We start from the raw sequence: 22,759 nt of genomic DNA on the forward strand, positions 1-22,759 counted from the left end.
TTGTGGATTGTGCTAATGCTCCACATGAGAATTTTTGGCCTGAGATATGCTACATAATGTGCCAAAGGTGGTCAGCATATAGCATTAAAGCATATAGCTTAAATGAATATAGAAACTTTGTGTCTTTTTCTAAGGGATAAAATATCATATTCCTTTAGAAGCCCTCATAAAAGATGTCGAAGAAGTACATAGAGCTCTTCTTCACTCTTAACATTTAAGAATGTAACCATTTTGAAAAAATTTGCAATACATTTGGTGAGTTTGTTTCATTTTAAACTTTTGCTACCTCACCGCCTGTATACCACAAATCCGTTCTGTTCTCTTAGATTCATCAAAACACCAGGTATTTCTTTTGTGTTCGAAGGAGCACAAGGCTTCATAGGATCAGCCAAAAAGATTTCAAGTGAATACACTCATCAGGTCCAAATCTATGCAATAGCTTTGGACAATCTGTTTCATTGGGTCAAATAATTAGGTGTGGCAACTAAGAAATACTGTTTGCCTTTTGTGCTAGGATGTGATTCCCTTCTAATTTCTAAAACTTTGTGTTTTCATCTGGTATTTTGGGTATTTAACTGATCCCTAGATAGGGAAACCATTCCTAAGATCACCCAGGGCATTTGAAGACCAGAGTTCTTACTTGTTCATTAGTTTATTCGTTAAACCATTGAACAAATGTTTATTGACCCTCCTAGTCATTGTATTACATATTTGAGGTAGGGCTATGGATGCAGAGAACATGCCAGAAATTTTTCCTATCCTCTTGAAGCTTATAAATTAGCAGGTTCATCAATGAACATATCCTTTACCAAAGGCTTTGGGGTCTCTGGGAGGTCTCAGTGCCCTTGGACCCCACAAATTACCTCAGTTTTGCCAAAAGCATGCTTCCCTGGGATTCCCAACACCAGTGAGCACAACCCAGTGTGGATGATTGTTGCTCTCCAGTTGAAATGGGCTGTCTTACCTCTTTTGATAGATTGCTCATCCAATTGCCTCTCCAGATCCCAGAATAATTCCCACAATTATTCCCCTTCTCTAAACAAATCTTGTGGTGTTCTGAGTATTTACTGTCCCCATCATCATGTGAAGACGACGATCTGTCCAACAGAAGTTAGATCCTCTCCTTTCCCCAGCTTCTGAAAGATATTTGCTCACCTTTCAGCTTGCACCAGCAGCAGCAGCAGCAGCAGTCATTGGCCACCTGTGATGGAACTGCCTCTGTTGGTTTCTGCCCTTGAGGTGCCTGCAGCTTAACTCAGTCACTGCTATGTCACTTATCACTGCCCCTTGGTATGTGCCTTCTCACATATCAAGGGTCTAGAGCTTCCTGATGCTCTGGTTGCCACTCCCACTAGGGTCTATATCAACTGATCACTGGAATTTAGATAGCTTATCCCAGGGTCCTACTTTGGGGCCATATCTGATCTCAGGACCTTTGGCACTCAGACTGGCAGTAGAGAATAAATGAACCCATGTGTAATTGGCCCAGGGAGGTGCCTGCAGGTCTGGCTTTAGGACACCTGGGTAACTCTTTCACATATCAGGGGCTCTAGGAATGGCACATGACCTCTAAGCCTTGCTAGGCTGAGGTAGGTCATCTGTGTCCCTCTCCTACCAATAGCAAGTCTGGAGGACTCACTTATTCAGGTTATACCAAGAGCCAGGCTCAGTGCTAGGAAGTCAGCACTCACTAGTACTAATTTCCATGAACACATTCCCATACAAGATAGGTAGAGAGACACTTTTTTCACCTGAGGAAACAAAGCCAAGATTCCAACCTGCTTCAGCTTTCCAGTTGTGGCTCTAATTCCCTGATGGGGCTGACCTGCTACCCTGACACCAGCCCGTTTGACTCGGACTTGTCTAATCTGCCTGATTCTTACCAGTTCCTTAACTCAAGACTGAAAACTCCTCACCACTCCAAGACATTCTAAAGACCCTACTTTCAGTTGGACTCTATGAGCCATGATTCTGTCATTTATCTGGCTAAAAATATCACCATCACCTGGAAACTTCTGCTGATTCAACACACCAGCTCTAACTCCTTGGATGGTGATGATGCGAATATATTGATGAGATCCACAGGTATGGAAAGCCTGCTGCATGTTAGACTGTAAATGAGGATCTTTCAATTTAGTAGATAATTTATTCCTCACCAAAATTCTGTGATATGGACATTATTCTATCCAGTTAACAAATGAGGAAAATGAGACTCAGAAATGTTTAAGCTCACAGTCTGTGACTAAACAACAGATTCAAACTCAGTTTAGCTTACTCCAAGGTCCATTTTCTCACCCTTAGAAAATATTGTGACATAGAACTCCATTTAGGGGATTGGTCTCTCTGATTTAGGGTGACCAATCATACCATTTCTCCTGGGACTCTGGCGGTTTTAACTGAGACTTGCATCCTGGGAAACCTCTTGGTCTCAGACAAACCCGGACTGGTGGCCACCCTATCCTGTGTCAGAAGACTTATCTCTGGCCCTTGTCTCCTCCTTGTGGTACAACACAGCCAGGCCTGTAGTAGGCCTCATGTAGCAATGGCCCTTGAAGGCCAAAGTGGCTCCTCCCTGGTGTAATCTACAAAAGATTAGAGGCTTCCAGCCCTATAAATTCAAGAGTTGCCCAATTTTGAGACTACCTTGAGTAGTGACTGTCAGGGCTGCCTCAGGAAGGAAATTGGGAAGTATTGAGAACCAATGTCCATTTATTTACTTATATTTTTATTTCTTTGCAGTATTGGTTTGTTTCTTCAGTAATGAACAGAAGGGAAAGAAACCTTCAGCTAAACCCTAATTCTCACCATTATCAGTCTTCAAATATGAACCAATGCTTGGTTAAGTGGCCTAGCTTCCCCTTCCTAGCCTCTTTCTCTCTTCCACACAAGGTGAGAGTTTGGGATGTGTTAGTGTTGAAGCCATCTGTAGCTTCAGAGCTCACAGGCTCCTGGGATTGCTCACGGCTGGGTATGTCCACAGGTGCAGCAGAGGCCCATTTACCTGAAAGCTACTGAAGCTTAAGCTTCAGAGCCATTTATCTGCTGAGTCCTTTGGAAGTCCCTGAGAAAAACTTCAATAACGTGTTCACGTGATAGGGCATTCCTTTTTTTACATTTATAAAAGTAACACATTAAACCTCAGTTACGACTGGTGTCTCTTTCTGTGCCTCTACTATTCCATCACTGAACTTCACCTTCAGTGGTTGTCTTTAGCATGGCTGTGACTATTTTTGGGATCTGGCTAAGGAGAAATTAGATTCAAAATACATCATATTAAGTGAAATTTGGAAGGATGTTTTGGAAAGTTTCAATAAAACAAATGGGAATTACAGATAGATTATTTGGCTTTATATTTTGTTTCTTTTAAAATTTATATATTAAACAAATTTTAAAACTCAGATAAAAGCTTATGGATGGTAAACAGAATAAAAAATATGGACAAGGAAACCACGAAAAATTGTTCTGCAGTGAGAAATAAATTATAGCACAATAAAAAAATCATATAATAGCAAAAGCAGTAATTCTTTATACAAGGAGATCGTTTGCAAATAGAAATAATTAATAGGTACTTGGTTTGTTTGAGAATCCAATTAATGAAAAAGAGTAAGTCATAACAGAACATTGGAAAAAAACAATTTAAATTACCTGCAAATTTGACCAATATGAACGGTGACAAAGACAATAAAATATTCAGAATACTACAGTACAACAAGGACATTGACAAACTGGTTAATGCCATTTGTCAATTCAAAGAACTTTGAAGAGTAGTTATTAAACAAGAAAACTTAAAATGCCTGGAAGTAGCTCTGCTAATATACAAAAGAATTTTTAATATAGTTTTTCTCAACTTTGACAGGTATCCTAAATGTTTACATGACATTACTAAGACCCAATTACAAATCTAAAAAATTTTCAGAATTACTAATACAAAAATACAAATTTTTCATGACCATGCTGAAAGAAATAATTAAATTTTCTTTCTTTCATATTTTAAAAAAAGTTGAATAGTTGTTGTTATATGAAGAGGATACCAAAGAGCATGCAGGAAAAAGTATTTATAAGAATATTATAGAAATATATCCAGAAGTTAATTAATTTAAAATAATATTTTTCTGAATTTTTGAAGTGTTTGTGATAATTTTCAGCTTTTAAAAATGTAATTTGTTTAATTTTTCTTCATTCCAAATAAATATTCATTTTCCAACTTAATTCCATAATCTTCTTCTGAATTAAGGGTATTTCCAATAGCATAAGCTTCATATCCCAAAGAGCCTAGACCTGTTTTCTTCTCACTAGAAATACCTGAGCACAATAGATTCAATCAACCAGGCCAGCCTGGACTACCTCTGTGTGTACAGTCAGAATTCTTCTGATATCACTAGAACTGCTACTTCATATTTTAGGCACTAGCTAAGTAATTGAAATTGCTCAACACTCTGCAATTTTCAGCACAGACATTAAAGAGTCTCCAAAGCAAATTTGAAAGTATTCTTATTGGTTTAGAGGAGTTCAGTGCTGCCATTTCCCATAGTACATTCTAGAGTCTGTTTTTATTTTGTAAATTTTTAGCCTAAATACTACAGAGCCCAGATAGATGTTTAATCATGTCTTAATTATTGCATGTATTTAGAAAATTTGAGAATAGTTTTATAAATTTAATCAGACTGGTTTCATAGAATCAACTGTTTTGATTTATTTATTGTAACTATGTTATTGTAGTAGATACAGCCGGCAGCAGCATTAGAACTGAAAAACAAAAAAACCCCTAAACACAACATATCAAATATGCCCAGTAGGACTACTCCATCCCATCTACATCAGGCCGTCTGCTTCTTCATTTATTCTAGACTTTACTCATGCATCTCTAGCACCAAGAAGTCTAGCAACACTAGATTCTCTTTTATAGAAAAGTGAAGCAGATTAAATACACTGTGGATCAGTTTATTTGACATAATTTCAATCTTTCGGGGGACTATTTAGTTATTTACTGGTATGAACAATCAAGTTTATTTGAAACATCTTGCCTTATTTATTAGAAACAGACCAGGTCCTATGACATTCAAGCAAAGCTCAAATTATTATTTTAACTTCAAATCCTGATTTCATCTCAAATGTATGACTTATGATTTCAGAAAAATAGTGTGGTAGAATGAAAAGGGTAGAAGAGCCATACCTCAAGGTGGAATACTGTATTTCCAAGAATAAATGTTTCAGTTCATAAAATTTATATCAGAAAATAAAATTAATCATGAAATATTTAAAGCAGTCATTGGTTGTAAGGCAGCTGAATTTAGATATTGGGAGAACTGGATTTGGAGTTAGACAATCCTGGGTTCAGAAGTCATCTGACACGGGCAAATGATTGAACTAGCTGAGCCTAACTTTAGTCCTATGTAAAAATGGCATAACATTACTGATTTCATAAGGCTATTGAGATGATAAATGGAAAAATGTACAGAATAGGTGCCAATAAATGGAAGATATTTTTAACTTGTTCAAGTAAAAATTAGACAATGATTTTTAAAAATAAGGTTAGCATTTATATTGTTATCTATATAAAATACCTTCTATTGTTCATTATACTTTGCCAATGTACATGTTTTAGATGATTAAGATTGAATTACATTTTTTGAAGGATCTTTCAAAATGTATTTGTTGGGGAGAAAACTCAGCTTCATAGAAGGAGAGAATAAATAAACTGCAACCATTCCATAGATGCTAAATGCAGACAAGACAGTTTATTACTCACGGCACAGCAAACAGCAGGATCATCAGCACAGTGGTGCCAGATCCCTGTCCCCAAGTCCCACGGGCAACACCATGGGCCTAGATGGATGCTACACATACAGCGGCCTTTACTGCAGCTGAAAAACACAGAGCCAAGGGACCAGTAGTTATTGAACAAGTAGGAAACAAACCAGTCCCCTTCCTCTAGGGAGTGAGCAGTTACATGATAGTCACCCTGGACTGCTTAGTGGCCCATGTGACTAACTATGACGACTGCTCAGGATCAGGGGACAAAGTCACCTTGCAGTTTATATACATGACAAGAATGTGAAGGGATGCTCAGGTCCCAGGTCAAACTGTTTCCCTTAACGGCTTCTCAGAGATCTTTCTTGGAAATTAGACACCGACTGCAGTGTCATGTACAGTACGCTACTGTTCACATACTCTGATCCTGATTCTGAAGCAATGATCTTAATTGTCTCCAAAATCCAGAAAATTCCCCCTCTCTATAAACTAAAGTTTCTGAAATGATGAAGAAACTACTTCTTCCCTTCTCACCTACCCAGAAGTATCTATCTAATTAGCCTTTATAATTTAGTGCAATATTTCAAACTGGAATAGAACTATATAAAATACTCTCATGATACAACCCAAACATTTCATGCGGGGTATCAGGTTACTTTTTAGCACCTGCATATATTTTTTCCAGGTCAGTTTCTGCCTCTATCTTCCATTCAACCACGGGAGGACGTACTAATAGATGACACAAAAATACAGAAATTCAGTAACGGTCTACAAAGTGTTAGCAGTTCAAAAACAGGTAGGTTGATTTTAGGTTCTCCCAATGCCCCATGCCTTAATAAGTCATTAAAAACCAGAAACACAGTTTTTTATGTGTGTGTGAAAAGTTACTATAAGACAACACCATTTTTTAATTTCTACAAAGCAAAAGATAAAAAGAGTTTGTAAGATTATGCTAAACACCATTTAACACCATGGATTTTCAAAAGATCAGCTGCCTGATACGATGTTAAATATACTTGAATGTGGTCCCACATCTCTGTGCCACTTTGCCAAGTTTCCGTCGGAAGCAATTTACAACAAGCAACATATTAAACCCCCATAAATAGTCATTATAATGTAAACACTGAATGCTCCTTATTGTAGCAGTGAAAGCAGCCTCTCCAAAATATATAAAACAGAAAAAAAAAATCCTTGAATTTCATCTCAGGGCAGAAGGTGGATTTGAATTTGAAGACATGCCAAATGGTAATTTTGGGCACAAATATTTCAGACAAAGCTGATCTATTATGAGTAATAACAGCATATGTTAGTTTCTAAGTCAGTTTGCATATGTCACAGGAAGCGCACCCAATTAGTATGTGAGGCCATTTGCACTTCAGCAAAGTTATTAACAGTAAATCATAACAAAGTAGGTATGCTCAAATTATACATACTATTTGAAATATACATGAAAATCTGACACAAGAGCAGTAAAACAGAAAAAAGTAGAACCTTAAAAGAATTAAATCAGCAAACTAGCTTCTTTTTTTTTTTTTTTTTTGCTTTCCTTTCCTGCTATTATTACTATTATTATTTCTGTTTTCTTTTCACATAAGCAGTTGCTATAGTTCTTGACAGTTTCCTTTTAGCTAGCTAAGCCTGGGAGGATTAAAGAAGACATTTGGCCTTTATGGTTTTCTGTGTCTGAATGTGTATGTCCCGAGGAGAAAAGGAGCTGTGCAAGAAGCTATTAAGCACCAATGAGTGAGCACGGATTTGGAATGTCTGAGTTATGTTCGCTGAAACAGATGTTGTGTCCCAGAATTCCCTGAGCTGCCTCAGGCTTTTGCTGGTGTCAACCCTGTGGTAAATGGGTTTTCATAATGAATTTACTGTTAATTCTCACACACACACAAACCATTAGAATCCCATTAAAGAACTGACTAAATGCCACCAAGGCTCAGAACATGACTGTCTTTTGTTCACTTAGAAGAAGCTCTGAAGAGTCCAGAATCTCACATCAATCATTCACAATAGTTTGGAGAGAGGAGCAATCCTGCCAGTGGCTGGAGAGGGGCAGATGTTTTTGGAGGTTCCCAAGCCCCACTCACTAGGGCAAGACTCCTGTGGTTTTCCATATAATCACAGTAAAGATTATGGCTCTCAATACCAAAAGTGGGGTATTTTAGTGAATTAACCCAATTTTTAAATTATGAAATTATTTAGTCATTTATCTTTTTAAAAAAAAGTTTTAGTAAATAAAACAAAAAACTTTAAAATAAATGATGTAAATATATTCAAGACACAAATATTTCAAATGAGCCACCAACCATGTATGGGCTATCTAGAGAATACAATAGCTTAACACTAGTGCTCTGAGAGTAAGAATAAAAGCAGCAGCGAGAGTCGTGAAGACTGTGACAGAAACAAAGGTGGAACAGAGCATTATCACCAGGAGACACCCGAAGTGCAATCTGTTTTTTAGAAAATAGCAATTCTACCAGGACTGCAGAAATAATAACAATAATAGTAAGAGATACTATTGGTTGAACACCTACTATGTTTCAAGCACGATACTAGATGTTTTTTTATGCACTATCTTATCTTTTCCTCATAAAAATACCAAGGATAAAAGCTGCTACCATTTGCAAATGCTTCCTCCATACCAAGCTCTGTTCTTGCCCCTACTGCTCCCCTCCACTGACCTCACTGTCCCCAAGCCGTGCAGTGATCCTTTCAGTGTTTAAACACCTGAGCTCTTTCCTGCTTTTGAGATTTTATGCATGAAATTTCCTTTCCTGGAGTCCTCTCCTGGCTGCTTCCCCCACCCCAACCTGGCTTTTTGGCTTGGATGTCTTCCTCTTCTTATCCATAACATCACAACAGGCAGATGCTTGAAGGTGGCTTCTTAGTGGAGGCTGGAAGAACAGTGAAGAAGTTCTGTTAGAGACAAGTAGAAGGGCAACTCTGTTATATAGAGACAGAACAACAGGGAAAATATCATCTGCAGCAATTTGAAATATAGAAAATGAATTTGTAGCTGTGGCTGAGGAGAGTGTCAGGCATTGTTGAAGATGCCATTGGATTTTTTAGCTGCATCTGATAAGTTGAAGGAAGAGAGAGATGTGCAGAACAGAGGATTTTTCAGTTTGAGAGCAGAATTGAGAAGAAATATAGAACTAGGAATTAAATTATTCTGAAAAATAAAATGTATTCACACGTCCATCCTGTAGATGATTCTCAATGTAAAAAATGATCTTAGGTAAGTATTTATTTAAGTATATAGTTACAAAACCCTTTAAAATTTGGGAAAGACTTAAAGTGATCGCTGGCTAGTAGACTCTTGGTTAGTCAAAAAGGCTTTTAAGAATTAAAATTGTGTTGTGTTACCGCAGTTTTATGTGCCCAAATAAGACAGAGAACAGTTCTCAAAAGATTTACGAATGTCATTTTTGTTGGTATGGCATCAACCTCAGTAAGATATGAAACAATTTTAAGAGAATGGTACTGACACAAGCACTGCCTCTTTGGACCAAAAGGAACAGAAATAGAAAAAAAGGCCTCTGGGCCTTCAACTTTCTTTGGAAAAAAAAATAGCTACAAACATCAGCCATTTCTGATCAAAAAGTGAAGACATCTTGGAGGACAGAACCAAAAGGCTGGAGGGTGAAGCCAACATCCAAGGATGACAGATTGGAGAATCACTCCCAGGTTGCAGAACTGGCCCCTAATCAAGGAAAATCCTTTGCCCTCAAAAAAGGGAAAACTGGTGACATGTGTCCTGTTGTTTCTCAGAATTGCTACAAAATTGAGATTATGTGCTTCTCATTCTTATACTCTTCAAAATTATTTTTAAATTTTAGAGTAGTTTTATATTTACTGAAAAGCTGCAAAGATAATATAGAGAGTTATCATATATTCCTCACCCAGTTTCCCCTATTAACATTTTGCATAACCGTGAAGCATTTGTCACAACTAAGGAACCAACATTGGTCTTAATACTTCACCATTAACTAAACTCCACAGTTTATTCAGATTTCACTACATTTTTTTCTAGTGTTCTTTTTCTGTTTCAGGATACCCTGTAGATATCACAATACATGTAGTGATCATGTCTCCTTAGCCTTCTCTGGTCTGTGACAGTATCTTAGACATATTTTGCATTTGATAACCTGGACAGTTTTGAGGTATATTTACTAGGTATTTTGAAGACAAATTAATGGTATTTCTCTCTCAAATTGAATTTTTGTGATTTTTTTTCACGGTTAGACTGCTCTCACCCTAGAATCAGCTATTTCTCTTAGGAGTCCGGGTTCCTTCTATTGAATAATAGCATTAAAAACCAAGACCTGGGTGCCAGGTGTGCTCATTGCTCCAATCTTACTTTTTTCGAAGGGAGGAAGGGAGTGTCTGTTGTGGTTATTCTGTCCCTGTCTCACCAATGTATGTTGAGTGTGTGGCTGGAAGATCACTCGTGTTCCTAGTTCACATGTCTCATCATCATAAAAAGCTGCACCTGAGGAACCTCACTCATGCCCAACCAGAATGCTAATTATGAGATCCTGGACTTAAAGCCTGGTGCTGGAATTTGGATGAGACTTTGCAGTCCTGGGATAAGGGTAAGCATATTTTGCATATGGAAGGAATGTTAATAATTTGTGTGACCGTAGGTAGACCCAGGTAGACTGTTTGACAGCTACAACATTATATGCCTTTCTTCGCCCATCCAGAGCTGGAGTCTACTTTTCTAGCCCCTTGAACTTGGGCTAGGCTTGTGGTGGAAGAAATGCGGGGGAAGTGACATTCCTGAGTTCTTAAGCTTAGCCCTCAAGAGGCCTTAAAGCTTCTGCCTTCATTCTCTCGGAATGTTATGACTCGCAGGCTTGTGAAGAAGCCTCCCCCGCAGAAAACAACCATGTAGGTAGGGAGGCTCCACCATCTCTGCTGTCCCAAAGGAGCCCAGTTCCCAGCGAACTCACCAGCTCAATGCAACACCATAAGCCAGCCCAGGGAGACCAGCAGAACCTTAGAATCCTGAGAAATAATAAATCTCTAAGTTTTAGAGTAGTTTGTTAAAAAGAAATGGGTAATTAACATAGTATAATTGACTATAATAAGGGTCGTCTTTCTATTGATCTAAATCTACTTTTCTATAAGCTCCATTTACCCAAGTCAGTGTTCTCGGTAGGTGATAATTTATACTAAATTGTAATGGCGAATTAATAGCTTGATTTTCCTTTATCATATTATAGTATTATTACTGAAGACATGGAATGAATGCTTTAACTATAAAAGGGAGTTTTATCAGAACAAATTTTGAGGATTGTTACAAATTGGCAAGATATTTGGAAAACCAAATCTTCTCATCTCTCTCAGATGGCCTGCTTATTTTACCTGAAAGCTGATATTAGTTCTCTAGAAGTCAAGGTTAGGAAACTGCAGTGTAATTGTGTTTAAAAACTGGCAGGTTTAAATCATTCAATAGGGACAGCAGCTTTTTCATAAGTAAAGTTTTATTTTTAAATATTTTCCTTAAGTCACTGACCCTGTTCACCCTATCCTTACCACACTAGCCTTCTGAGTCTCTTGAAGATATCAATCTCAATTCTTTAGTTGATTCCTAAGTTTTTAATATCTTTATATAGTTTTAATTTTGATTTGCCATTTCATTCATCCTGTCAACAAATATACAATAAACGTAATATTTAACGGGCTAGGAATACAACAATGATCGCCACATAGCCAATGCCTTTAGAAGCAAATAAGTGAAAAATTATGGCAAAATATGAACAGTGTAACATTAAAAGAAAGAGCAAGATGTTAGCAGAACATAAGTATGCATTTAACTTAAATTGGGGGAATTGTAGTAAAGAATATGACGCCATTTGTTCATGTTTGACTAATGCTGGCAGCTTTTAAGCCTCAAAGCTCCTTCTCTTCCTTGTGCCCCACATCTGAGCAAGCTGATACAAAAGTCTGCATCTTTCCTCCTTCAGTGAGGGAAAATTCAAATGACCATGGGAACTTCCTCACCAGCTGCATCCCCTAACCACCATAAAAAGCTCAAGTTAGTCTCCTTTCCTTGTTCTTTCAAGTAATTTTTGGACCAGCTTGAGAGACTTGCTCTGCTCTTCCTAGAAAGCCAAATTATATAAGTAATAAATCATTTCCTACCATCTTGGTGCCTGTGTGGCATCGTCAGTCTCACATCATATTTTAGGTGGAGGTGTCCTTCTCATCTCTAAAGAGTGACCATGAAACAGGTGATCATATAGTGCAATTTGGATGGAATCTGAATGACATATTAAACTGTGAGCATTTAGTATGTGGGATCATACTTCTTTTACTTGTTTTGCCCGGAAGTATCTAAGATCCTTGAGGGCAGTAGTTACTCATTCGCATATCCATATCAACCAGCATGGCCCCTGGCACTTAATAAATGTTCAAACATTTTTGAACACATGAACAGAATTCAGAAGCATAGGGAATATGATTTTATGAAAAAGAAAGTTGTCAAGAGTATGGAAGCAGAGAGGATCAATGAGAGGACTGAAAAGTAGCCCAAGTATGGAAATTTGGAAGTGATTTGCTCATCTGTCCAGAACCCTTTAAAAGTGTGCTAGAGGCAAAGGTCAGACTGCAAAAGCCAGAGATAAGCAGGTAGAGACAGCAAATGTCCACTCTTCCAACAAATTGGAGTGGAAATTATCCAGATAGACTGAAGATAAACAGAGATGTGAGGCAGACAAGGAAGCATGGCCAAAGGAGGAGTTTTCTTTGAGAGAGAGAGGGGACAAGATAACATTCTGTGCAGACTATGATTACATCAAGTCTAGTAAAAGAGATTGAAGACACTGGGGAAAAAAAGGAATTAACTGCTAGAGTCATGCCTAGAAAAACAAGATGCAAATTTTGATTTTTAAGAAATGAAGCTAAACTAATAAACAAGGTCAGGGGAAACTCCATGTAACACATTTGACCTTGATTAGAAAAAAGAAAAATTGAACCAGTGATGCTCAAACGGTACAAGTACATATGAATTTGGAAATATATATAGGGAGAGAGCCAGGAGATCAGCAGAAAATGCATAATGGTTTCCTGAAGATGGAGGCAGGGTTATCCATGGAAGACCCTTAGGAACAGGAATCAGAAGAGTGGTTAAGGATGTGGAGTGGCTTAGAATACTAGGAAATAAAAGTGGTAGAGTCATTGAGCACAGAGAAGTGAAAACATTTATAACACTGGAGGTCTACTTCAGGCTGGAGAATAGGAATATTCAGGGACAGCAATCTGCAGAAACGTGATCATCTTTCAGCCACCTCATTTGGATACCAAACAATCTGGAGTCTGTATATATAACATAAGAGTTGGGATCCAGGGTCTCAAGAACATGAATATCGGATACTCCTCCAATTTTACTCATGCTGCAAGTAATTTTTTTTAACAATTACTGTGTCCTATTTTCCTTTATTCTCTCTCTCCTTCACATTGCTGTTAACCTGGGTAGCTTTCCTTGGGCAAGTGTAGCATGAGAAGATGTACTGTGAAGTCCATCTCAACAGCTCCTCTGTGACTTAGGCTGCAGAACATTGCTACATAACATTCACTACAATAATTTCTGATTTCTTTTGGATTATGGGATGGAGTCCACATATATATTTTATTAATTTTGAGGTCTTCTGAACATTTAATGCAATTAAATCCATTATCTATGGAAAAAGAATTATTAAAAATGAATAAGGAAGAGACTACAGTAAGCATATTCCAGAAAATGAAACCTGAGGACTTACATTCACACATCTGGCAGTGATTCATAATTGAATATCATTTTCTCTCTAGTTATGATAGTTTACATCAATCTCAATCTGCAAACTGAAAGTAGCTGAGTAATATTGTTGGCACCGTCTCTTTATTCCAGCTCCATATGTGCAGAATAAAAGGTTTAACTATAATTCACTCTGGTAGCATTACACAGGGAATTTCAATGAAGGTGTTGAAAGAAAATAATTATCCATGTAGCCTTAGGCTGGAAGGGAAATATCTCCCTCTCTTTTACGATGTGTTTCTAATGGATATGTGTGAGTTGTAACCTGAAAGATGGGACCATTTTCTTATATGACTACATCACTATACGTTGCAACCGTATAAATTTGTGAAACAAGGAAGAGATTTAAATTTTCCATGATAAAAGATATTAAATACAAACTTCCAGTCTTAAGAAAACTATTGAAATTTACCCATGAACATATGATAGGGATAATATGTTTTACATATCTTCTGGCCCTAACATATTAAGCAAAAGCTAGGGTGAATTTGATGTGGTCCTTTGCAATGTGGCATAACCATGCACCCAGTTCTTGTTTCCAAAGAATAGCACTATAGGCATATTAAACATCCACTATATATTGTGGCTGAAGTACAAGCCAAAACAGAGCAAGTAAGAAGAATGTAGGTGCCTAAGAACTGGAGTACAGGGCTTCTTTCAAACACCAGACTAAAAAAGCCTTTGTAACTGTGATCCTAAACTTTACAATACAAAACTAAATGGATTATTGTTTAAAAATCCTTATTCTCAAGCTCACCCCAAAGAAATTCTGATTCTCTATATCTTATGTAGGCCACTTAAATCTATTTGCATTGCACAAATACTCATGACAATTCTGGTGTAGATATTATAAGGCTCACATTTCAAATAAGATTTAGGAGGAATCACCTTTACCACTTCAATATTTTCATTGACAGTGTGAAGAGGGGCAACTGGGAAAAAAGAAAAGGTTTACAAATGAGACAAGAATTGTATGTCAATCCCATTTTTGGCAGTTGCACTGCTATTCTCAAATTTTAATTCCGGAGCCAAAGCAAAAGGCATAGGTCCAAGCCCCAGGAAAAGCTGCTATGTGGGAAGAATTGTGTTTGGCTTCGTGAATCCCAGTTCTTTCATGTCTGTCTGTGTCACTGGGGGTGGGAGGGGGGTGTGTGTGAGGGGAGAACCTGGTCATCCAAAAATGCCCAAAGGTTATCACTCAACCTGCCTCCCAACGTCACCCCCCGTTCTTCCTCACCACCCCAGCGTGCCACCCCCAATCCTAACCTCAGCAGCTCCCAAGACTTTTTTAACTACTCTTTCTTGTAAAATTTTATTGCTTGCTTTATTTTCTCAGGTTCTTGGTGACAACATCTTCTTAGCTGATTAGTTCATCATAAGGCTTAATGAAAGATGTCCTAATAGCTTCCATGTGCTTTTTCTTTCTTATAATATTTACTCTAGCCCCAATAAATGACTAATGATGAGAGCTTCAAGCCCCTTTAAATACTGGTGAAGTAGAGAATTTGGACTTAGAGGACATTTAGATGCTTCTGAAATTATACCACCATAGGGTCAATCGTGCCATCTAATTTCCTGCTGAAATACCTCCAGGTATTTATATCTCTCAGGCTTCATTAGCCTAAATAAAGTTACCCTCATTTAAACAATAGGTCCCTTACTACAAATTTAAGAAAATAGAGGGCAAGGAAGTTTAGGAAACCTGTTGAATATAAATCAAGATGTATGGAAGTGTTTAGGGGCATTACAAATGGAAGTGGATTTGGAAGACACAGGACAGTCCAAAAGAGGCCGTCTTTCCTCACTTTTCTACCTCACAAGGCCAGAAATTTCTTCAAAACCAAGAAGTTAAAAAAAAAGCATCTCTGGCAGCAAAGGAAATAAAGATAAAATCCTGGTTTTATTTTTATTTATTTAATTATTGGAGCATTTTATTTTTTCAAGGTAACAACTGTTCTTGTAAATTATGGATACTTATGGTGAGTACTAATTAGCCAATTTTTAAATGTGTTCATAAAACAAGAGGCTGCAATAGGAAAAAATGCTAAAAAGCTTCTTATACTTACGATAGGGAATGGTCTTTATTATTTAGAACAGAAAGGAGATGACTTTGACCAAAATGAACTTTCTGTTGTGGAATCAATAGAAAATGAGTGAGGATTTTTATATAATGAGTACTTTGAAAGAGACTGTTTCAGAAAAGGTAATCAATTGGTAGTAACTGAGCAGTCTTTCCTTCTTGAAAACAAAAAAAGTTAAATAAAACAAAGTGTAAACAAATACCCCAAGTGGAAAGTTAGCAACAGGACTCCTTTTCGTGCCTGTCTCTGTGAAATTAAGCAAATTTATACCACTTTGTTTTTGTTTTTGTTTTTTTATTTGTCAAAACAATGATAGCTTAGGGAAAACCAGTCAATTCCAATTCTGCCTTCTGTAACTAGATAGATAATCATTAGTAGCCATCACCTGAATATAACATGGCTCAGCTTCTGGGTAGCCACTGGTATATTGTAAATCCATTCTGGCCACTTTACTCTGTTTCACGGCCACAGTCTCATCTGAGTAGCAGGTACAGCTAGTCATATCTACACTAACCTACTGTCTCTAGTAGCAGAATGTTTTAACCAGACAGCTCATGATCAATTATTATAGTTTTAGTGCAAAAGTATGACATATAGTAAATAGAAATAAAATTCTGGAAAGTCTGTTTTCCAGAAAGAAAAAAGAAAATTTTAAAATTGTCTAGGAAATTCATAACTCCCTGCTACGAACTAAATTGTGTCCCTGTAAAATTAATATGTTGAAGCCCTAATCCCCAATGTGACTGTATGTGGAGATAAGGCCTATAAAGAAGGTAATTAAGGAAAAATGAGGTCATACAGGTCAGGCCCTGATCGTGTAGAATTAGTATTCTAATATGAAGATAGAGCAGAGAATTCACTCTTTCTTTCTCTCTCCACCATGAGGGCACACAGAGAAGGCATCCATCTACCAGCCAGGAAGAGAGCTCTCACCAGAAACCAAAGTGGCCAGCACCTTGATCTTGGACTTCTAGCCTCTGGAACCATGAGAAATAAATTGCTGCTGTTTAAGCCCCCCAGTCTATGGTATTTTCTTGTAGCAGCCTAAATAGCCTAAGACAGATTTGGGCACTGAGAAGTGAGGCACTATTGTAACAAATACCTAAAAATGTGGATGCAGCTTTAGAACTGGGCAGTAGAGGATGGAGGAATTTTTAAGTGCATGCTAGAAAAAGCCGGAATTGCTGTGAAGGAACTGTTGGTAGAAGGATAGATGTTAAAGGTGATTCTGGTGATAGCTCAAAAAGAAAAGAGAAGAGCTGGAAAGAAAGCCTCCATCTGCTTAGAGAATTCATAAATAACCATGAGCAGTGCTGGTAGAAATATGGCCATGAAAGGCCATGGTGGCAAGGTCTCAGGCAGAAATGAGGAACCTGTTATTGAAAACCGGAAGAAAGGCAGTCCTTGTCATACAGTGGCAAAGAACTTGGCTGGACCCTGTTCCAGTGTTCTGTGGAAGGCAGAACTACAGGTGATGCAATTGGATATTTAGCTGAGGATATTTCTAAGCAAAGCATTCTAGGGGTGGCTTGGTTGCTCCTGACTGCTTATAGTAAATGTGAGGAAAAGAGATGAAGAAGGAATTCTTTAAAAAAGGGGGCAAGAACTTGAAGTTTTGGAAAATTCTTAGCCTATCCACACTGCATAAAATGAGAAACCTTGTTCTGAGGAGAACACTAAAGGTGTGGCTAAACAACCATTTGATAAGGAGATTAGTATAGGTGTGAACAATGAATTTAATCAGCCACCTCAGCAGAAGCCAGGGATAGAGATGGGATTATACAAGCAGAAACTCTGCCAGTTTGAACTGAAGGGAACAAAGACAGGACAAAATGAAGGAAGGCTGTCAGATTTCTTGGGTTCTGTAGGACAGGACCATGGAGCTAATCGGCTATGAACATGTGCGATTCTTAAAGAAGCAGGAGAATGACACCAAAGGTTGACACCTTGGTTTCGAGAGGTGGGGACACTGCCTCAGTTTTAATAATCCAGACAGCCTCCAACCAAAGCTTTGGGGCTGGAACTGTTCTGCAGAGCCGTGGGGGAGGAGCAGCTTTGCAGAGCCTTGGAGGCAGGGCTGCCATCCCAGTGGGTCCAAAACGTGGGGCATCGAATCAAAGAGGATTGTTTTTGAGCCCTGCCATCTAATGGATCTAACAGAATTTGCCTTGCTAGGTTTTGGACTTGACTGGGACCCATCACTCCTTTCTTCTTTCTAACTTCTCCCTTTTGGAATGGGAATGTTATTTCTATTTGGAAGCACATAGTTTGTCTGATTTCACAGGTTCACAGCAAGAGAGGAATTTTGCCTAAGAGTGAATCATGCCTTTATTCTCACCTACACATGATTTAGATGATACTTAGATGAAATTTTGAACTTAAGACTTTAGAGTTGATGCTTGAACTTTAGAATTGATGCTAGAGTTAAGACCTTTGGGACTCTAGGGATGTAATTAATGTATTTTGCAAGTGATAATGACATGAATTTTGTAGTACCAGGGAGCTAGAGTGCTAAGGATTGAATTGTGTTTCCTCTAAATTCATATTATTTAAGCGTTAATCTGCAATGTGCTGTATTTGAAAATAGTGCCTATAAGAAAGTAATTAAGGTTAAATGAGGTCATAAGGGTATATCCTGATCCAACAAGGTTAGTGTCCTTATAAGAATAGTTATGGGAGTGCTCTCACCACCACCCCCAATTCCCATTCTCTCTCCCTCTCTTTCTCTCTCTCCTCTCCATATGAGGACATAGTGAGAAGGTGGTCATCTACAAGCCAGGAAGACAGACCTCACCAGAAACCAAATTGGCCCACATCTTCAACTTGGACTTCTCAGCCTTCCAAACTGAGAAATTTATCCTGTTTATTTTCTGCCTTCACTTGTTAAAACATAAGCTCCATTAGGAGAGGTGTGTTTATTTTTTGTTTTTTCCTGTTTTATTCTTTGCTCTATCTCTAACACCTAGAATAGTTCCTTATCTTCTTGTCCTCCAAGCAGTAACTCTCAAAATACTGAAGAATGTTGAACTCAGCCTAGGAACTCAGAAAAGATTAAAAAAAAAAAACACAATAGCATATAATGAAGAACCCAAACAAATGGAAAATTAAAACATACACATCAATTAAAATTAGAACACAAAGACTGTTAACTTAGTGAAAGAGGATTGTGTAAATGTAATCTTGTAGCAAAAAGTACCCTAATCAGCAGTCCATATATTAAGGCACAGTATCTCACAGCCCTCAGTTGACATTTTATAAGAATAAATGACTACAAATAATGGATACTTCCAGGAATTTTCGACATTTAATACTCTGTGGTCAGTCCAAGAAAGCTATATGTATTATTTGCTTTGTAGGAGAGTAAATATTCTGAAATAATAGACACAAATCCATTTAAGCATAATAGTTATCATATTTCAATTTATTTCCAAGTAAATTGGTTGTTACATGCTGAGTTAGTACAAAGAATTATAAAAAAGATAATTAAATGCATTGAAAAATATAAAAAATAAGTGCAGTGTATTAGACTACATGATTTTTAACTAAAAATCTTTGGATTGTGAAAGTGCCACTTAACTCCCTATTTGAAATCTGGCAACAAACTCACTGCCAAATAGCATATTCTATATTGAATTAGATTATCATCCCACAGAATACAGAATGTGCATTTCTAAGGCATATGTATTAATATGTTCAGCAACATACCAATATATTTTGGTAACCACTAAATGTCAAACATTATCCATACAGGATATTAACACATTAATGTTTTCATTTAAAAAGAAAGATCTCTTTCCTCATTACATTACGCATTTATAGAATAGAGATCTGTCAAATAAATTACTGCAAAGTAGTTCAAGCTAAACCTTATAACACTTGAATCATATAATCGGGGGCAAATAACCTTTAAAATGAAAGACAAATGGTGAAATTTAAGGGCATTTAATTTGCATAAATGTAATGTTAACAGTCTTTTCCTGGTTACATATTTTATGCTTAATTTATATATGCCATTCTAATAGGTCCTTAACACTTTCATAGGTCAGTTTTAATTTTTTCTAATTTTATTTTACCATAATAAGTATTATGGAAGTAGTTTATCATATGTAAAAATAAGGTGATCTCATAAAAATAATTCAGTGTGACTCTAGAAACATTCTTGCATCAGGACCATATTGTAGTTTTGTGTTGTTGATGCCTGCTTTGAAATAAACATTTATGTTTTAGAATCTTATATGTCTAAACTCATGTTCCACTCTTGGACTCTAAGAACTCAATTCCAGCGACTTCCTCTGGGTCAACAGTCATTGTGGCCTTGTGTGCTGAAGAAGCCTTAGGACAAAGGGCTTTAAAAGGTACATGGTTTGGTCTTCCTTTATTTTGAATATAGCATTAACATTTGACACACAAGATATTGGCTTTAAAGTTTTATCCACTAAACTTCTATTAACATTGAAATGTACTCAAATGTCACTGCTCAGACAATACTGTGTCCGCTTTAACAATAACATAGAACAAATTATCCCTTGATTAACTATAATGATTTTAATGTCATCCATGGTCTATAATCTCTAAAAAATTAGAAAATGCTTGTGGTACATAAATTCAATTATAGTCCAAAGTTGCAAAGCAAAATATCAATTTATACATAGAAAAATATATTTTATTTTTTTGACTTTCCTTGACTCATGTTTATTTTCCAGTGGTTTAGAGATGGTGAATATTACCACTGTCCACCACTGGAATAATTTTATTGGACTAAGCAGAGTAAAATTGCTTTCTCTAAGGAAATTTTACCTTCAATCATCACGTACACCTTTCCCTGGAATAGTATTTGACGGGAAAGTGAGTTGGCCTGAGTCATTTCAATCCAAATTCGTGATGAAAAGATTGAGGCTACCTTTGGGACAAAGACTATTCTTTGTAGTTCATTGAAATGGCTGGATCAAAATTGAAATGGCTGGATAAGTGACAAGAATTTGAAACATTCATTATTCCCCTTTCATTTTATTTCCTTGTCCTACTTAGGATTTAATGTTAAAATGAAGGACCATATGAATGTTTACCACACAATTGCTAAGGACCATTATAATCTATCATTTGTCAGGCAATTTATTTATTTATTATTTATTCTTATAGATGCTATTGAAAGCTCCTAAATGACCGGTCTTTTATTTTCAACCTGTTTCTCAAACTCACTTTAAAGTATCTGGCTTTTTCTCACACTAGTAATTTCTAGAGCAGTTAAAACACCATTAAGGCTTAAGCATAATTACATGTCTATGCCTATCTTTGAAAGTGAGATTTCTTCTTAGGCACATCAATTTGCCAGATAAAAATGTGAAACTCTCTGTACTTGTATATGATCGAAAATATCTGTACATGCATGCAAACAATACCACACAGTTCACCCTGGCCTGCTGTGTTTATTTGTCAATTATCCTGTTAGTTTTGGTGGGTTTGCAGATAATTACATCCAAGGGCTCCTCTAACAAAAGAAAAAGAAAAAGGAAAACATACTATGGAGATCTATCTATCTATCTATCTATATGGATATAGACACAAAAACATAGTATATTATATTGACTGTCTCTCTGAAATAAGAAAGTCCAAAACTACTACAGTTAATCTTATACTAGAATAGCACAAAGCTATTCTACTAGTAGTATTTTCTCATTTAAAAATCATAGTTATGAAAAGATATAAAACGTGCAATTTCCACATTTTCTGGCTCCAATAAAACTTAAGCAGAAACTAGAGCCTCTTATTGGGTGAGAATGTGGAAATTAGAGCTGTTAGGTCTGAAGAGCCTAAGCACCCCCAATATTCACAGCAAAATAAACATGTCAAAAACTTAGCTTTATTAGGATACCAATTTTCTTCTAATTATGAAAAACATTCCTAAATACTGTAGGAATGAATAAATGTATGGAAAGGTATGGAGATCAATGTTTTCTAGTTTGTCATTTATTTTTGTTTATTTTCTGTGACCTTCACATCTTATTGTATAAAGTAATATTTAGCCTTATAGATATAGAAATGGCTTTTGGTGGGAGAAGATATGAGAAAATGGCACACTGGCTAAGTTGTTTTATGTATTAGTTACAGATGATCCTGAATTTTTACAAATGGCATATAAATGTTCCAATTCTCTTATGATAAAAGTGTTTCTCAATTTTACAAATCAATTTACAGCAAAATAGAAATAAAACAAAATACTGTGGTAAAAGGAAATAAAATCATGTTTACCCTTCAGTACATGAAAACTAAATACATACCAAAATAAGCAAGTGAATTTGCTTATTAACAAAGATTGGAAAAAGTTGTTGGCAATTCTTGACCAGCAGCTATGCAGTTACTAAGTCATATCATACTTATTGTAGAGGTCATCTGTAGGATCTAAACAAAAAAGTTGTGCAAAATGCCAGCACATGGCCACTTTGGGGCAGTTGCTAAAGACAAGAGCTGTACTGGAACAAAAGGGTCTCAGACTTCACTGTGGTCACTGAGTTTGCTCAAATTCTGAAATAGAAGAAGAAGAAATAAGCATATGCTACTTACTTAACTCTTAAATTGGTACAATAGTAAAAGAACAGTAGTAACTGAAGTAAGCTGCCCAGACAAGCTAAGAAAATGCATATTCTATGGGACATCAGATTATAGCAGTTTAAAGTTCCAGGTCCAAGGTCAGATTGCTGACTTTGAAACCAGCTCTACCACTTACAAATGGTGTAATTTCCCTGGTCAGTTTCCTCATTTCTAAAACTGGATTAAATAATAGTATCTATCTCATAAGGTTATGGCAAATTTAATTAATATAGGTAAAGCCTTTAAAGTATTCCTGGAACATAGTGAGCACTCAATACATGTTAGGTATATAATAATATTATTATTATTTGGTAAATACATACTGTTCTGATTGAATATAATAAGGATGACTCTGGGAGGCACCAAATGTTCTAGGGATGAGGAAAGGCAAAACAATTCAAAAGTCACAGAAAAATTGAAGAAAATCAAGGATCTAGGAACAGTTATAAAACTAAACCATAAAGCCCAGTATTTGTAAGGTAACTTTGACACTTCAGATAATGGGGTCACTAGACTCTGCAAATAATGTTTCCAA

At 36.7% G+C, this 22,759-nt stretch overlaps 1 protein-coding gene across 1 annotated transcript in view; it reads right to left on the reverse strand.

Annotated features, from left to right (window-relative positions):
- Window positions 1-19,028: 19,028 nt before the first annotated feature.
- Window positions 19,029-22,759, reverse strand: part of SLC26A7 (solute carrier family 26 member 7) — a 134,257-nt gene continuing 130,526 nt past the window's right edge. Inside the window, exon 19 of the mRNA XM_069466237.1 lies at window positions 19,029-22,158. Coding sequence (XP_069322338.1) covers window positions 22,123-22,158 — 36 coding nt within the window. The 3' untranslated portion in view covers window positions 19,029-22,122. The remainder of the gene's footprint in view (window positions 22,159-22,759) is intronic.

The sequence above is a fragment of the Eulemur rufifrons genome, chromosome 3 (assembly GCF_041146395.1).
Source record: "Eulemur rufifrons isolate Redbay chromosome 3, OSU_ERuf_1, whole genome shotgun sequence".
Taxonomy (NCBI): Eukaryota; Metazoa; Chordata; class Mammalia; order Primates; family Lemuridae; genus Eulemur; species Eulemur rufifrons.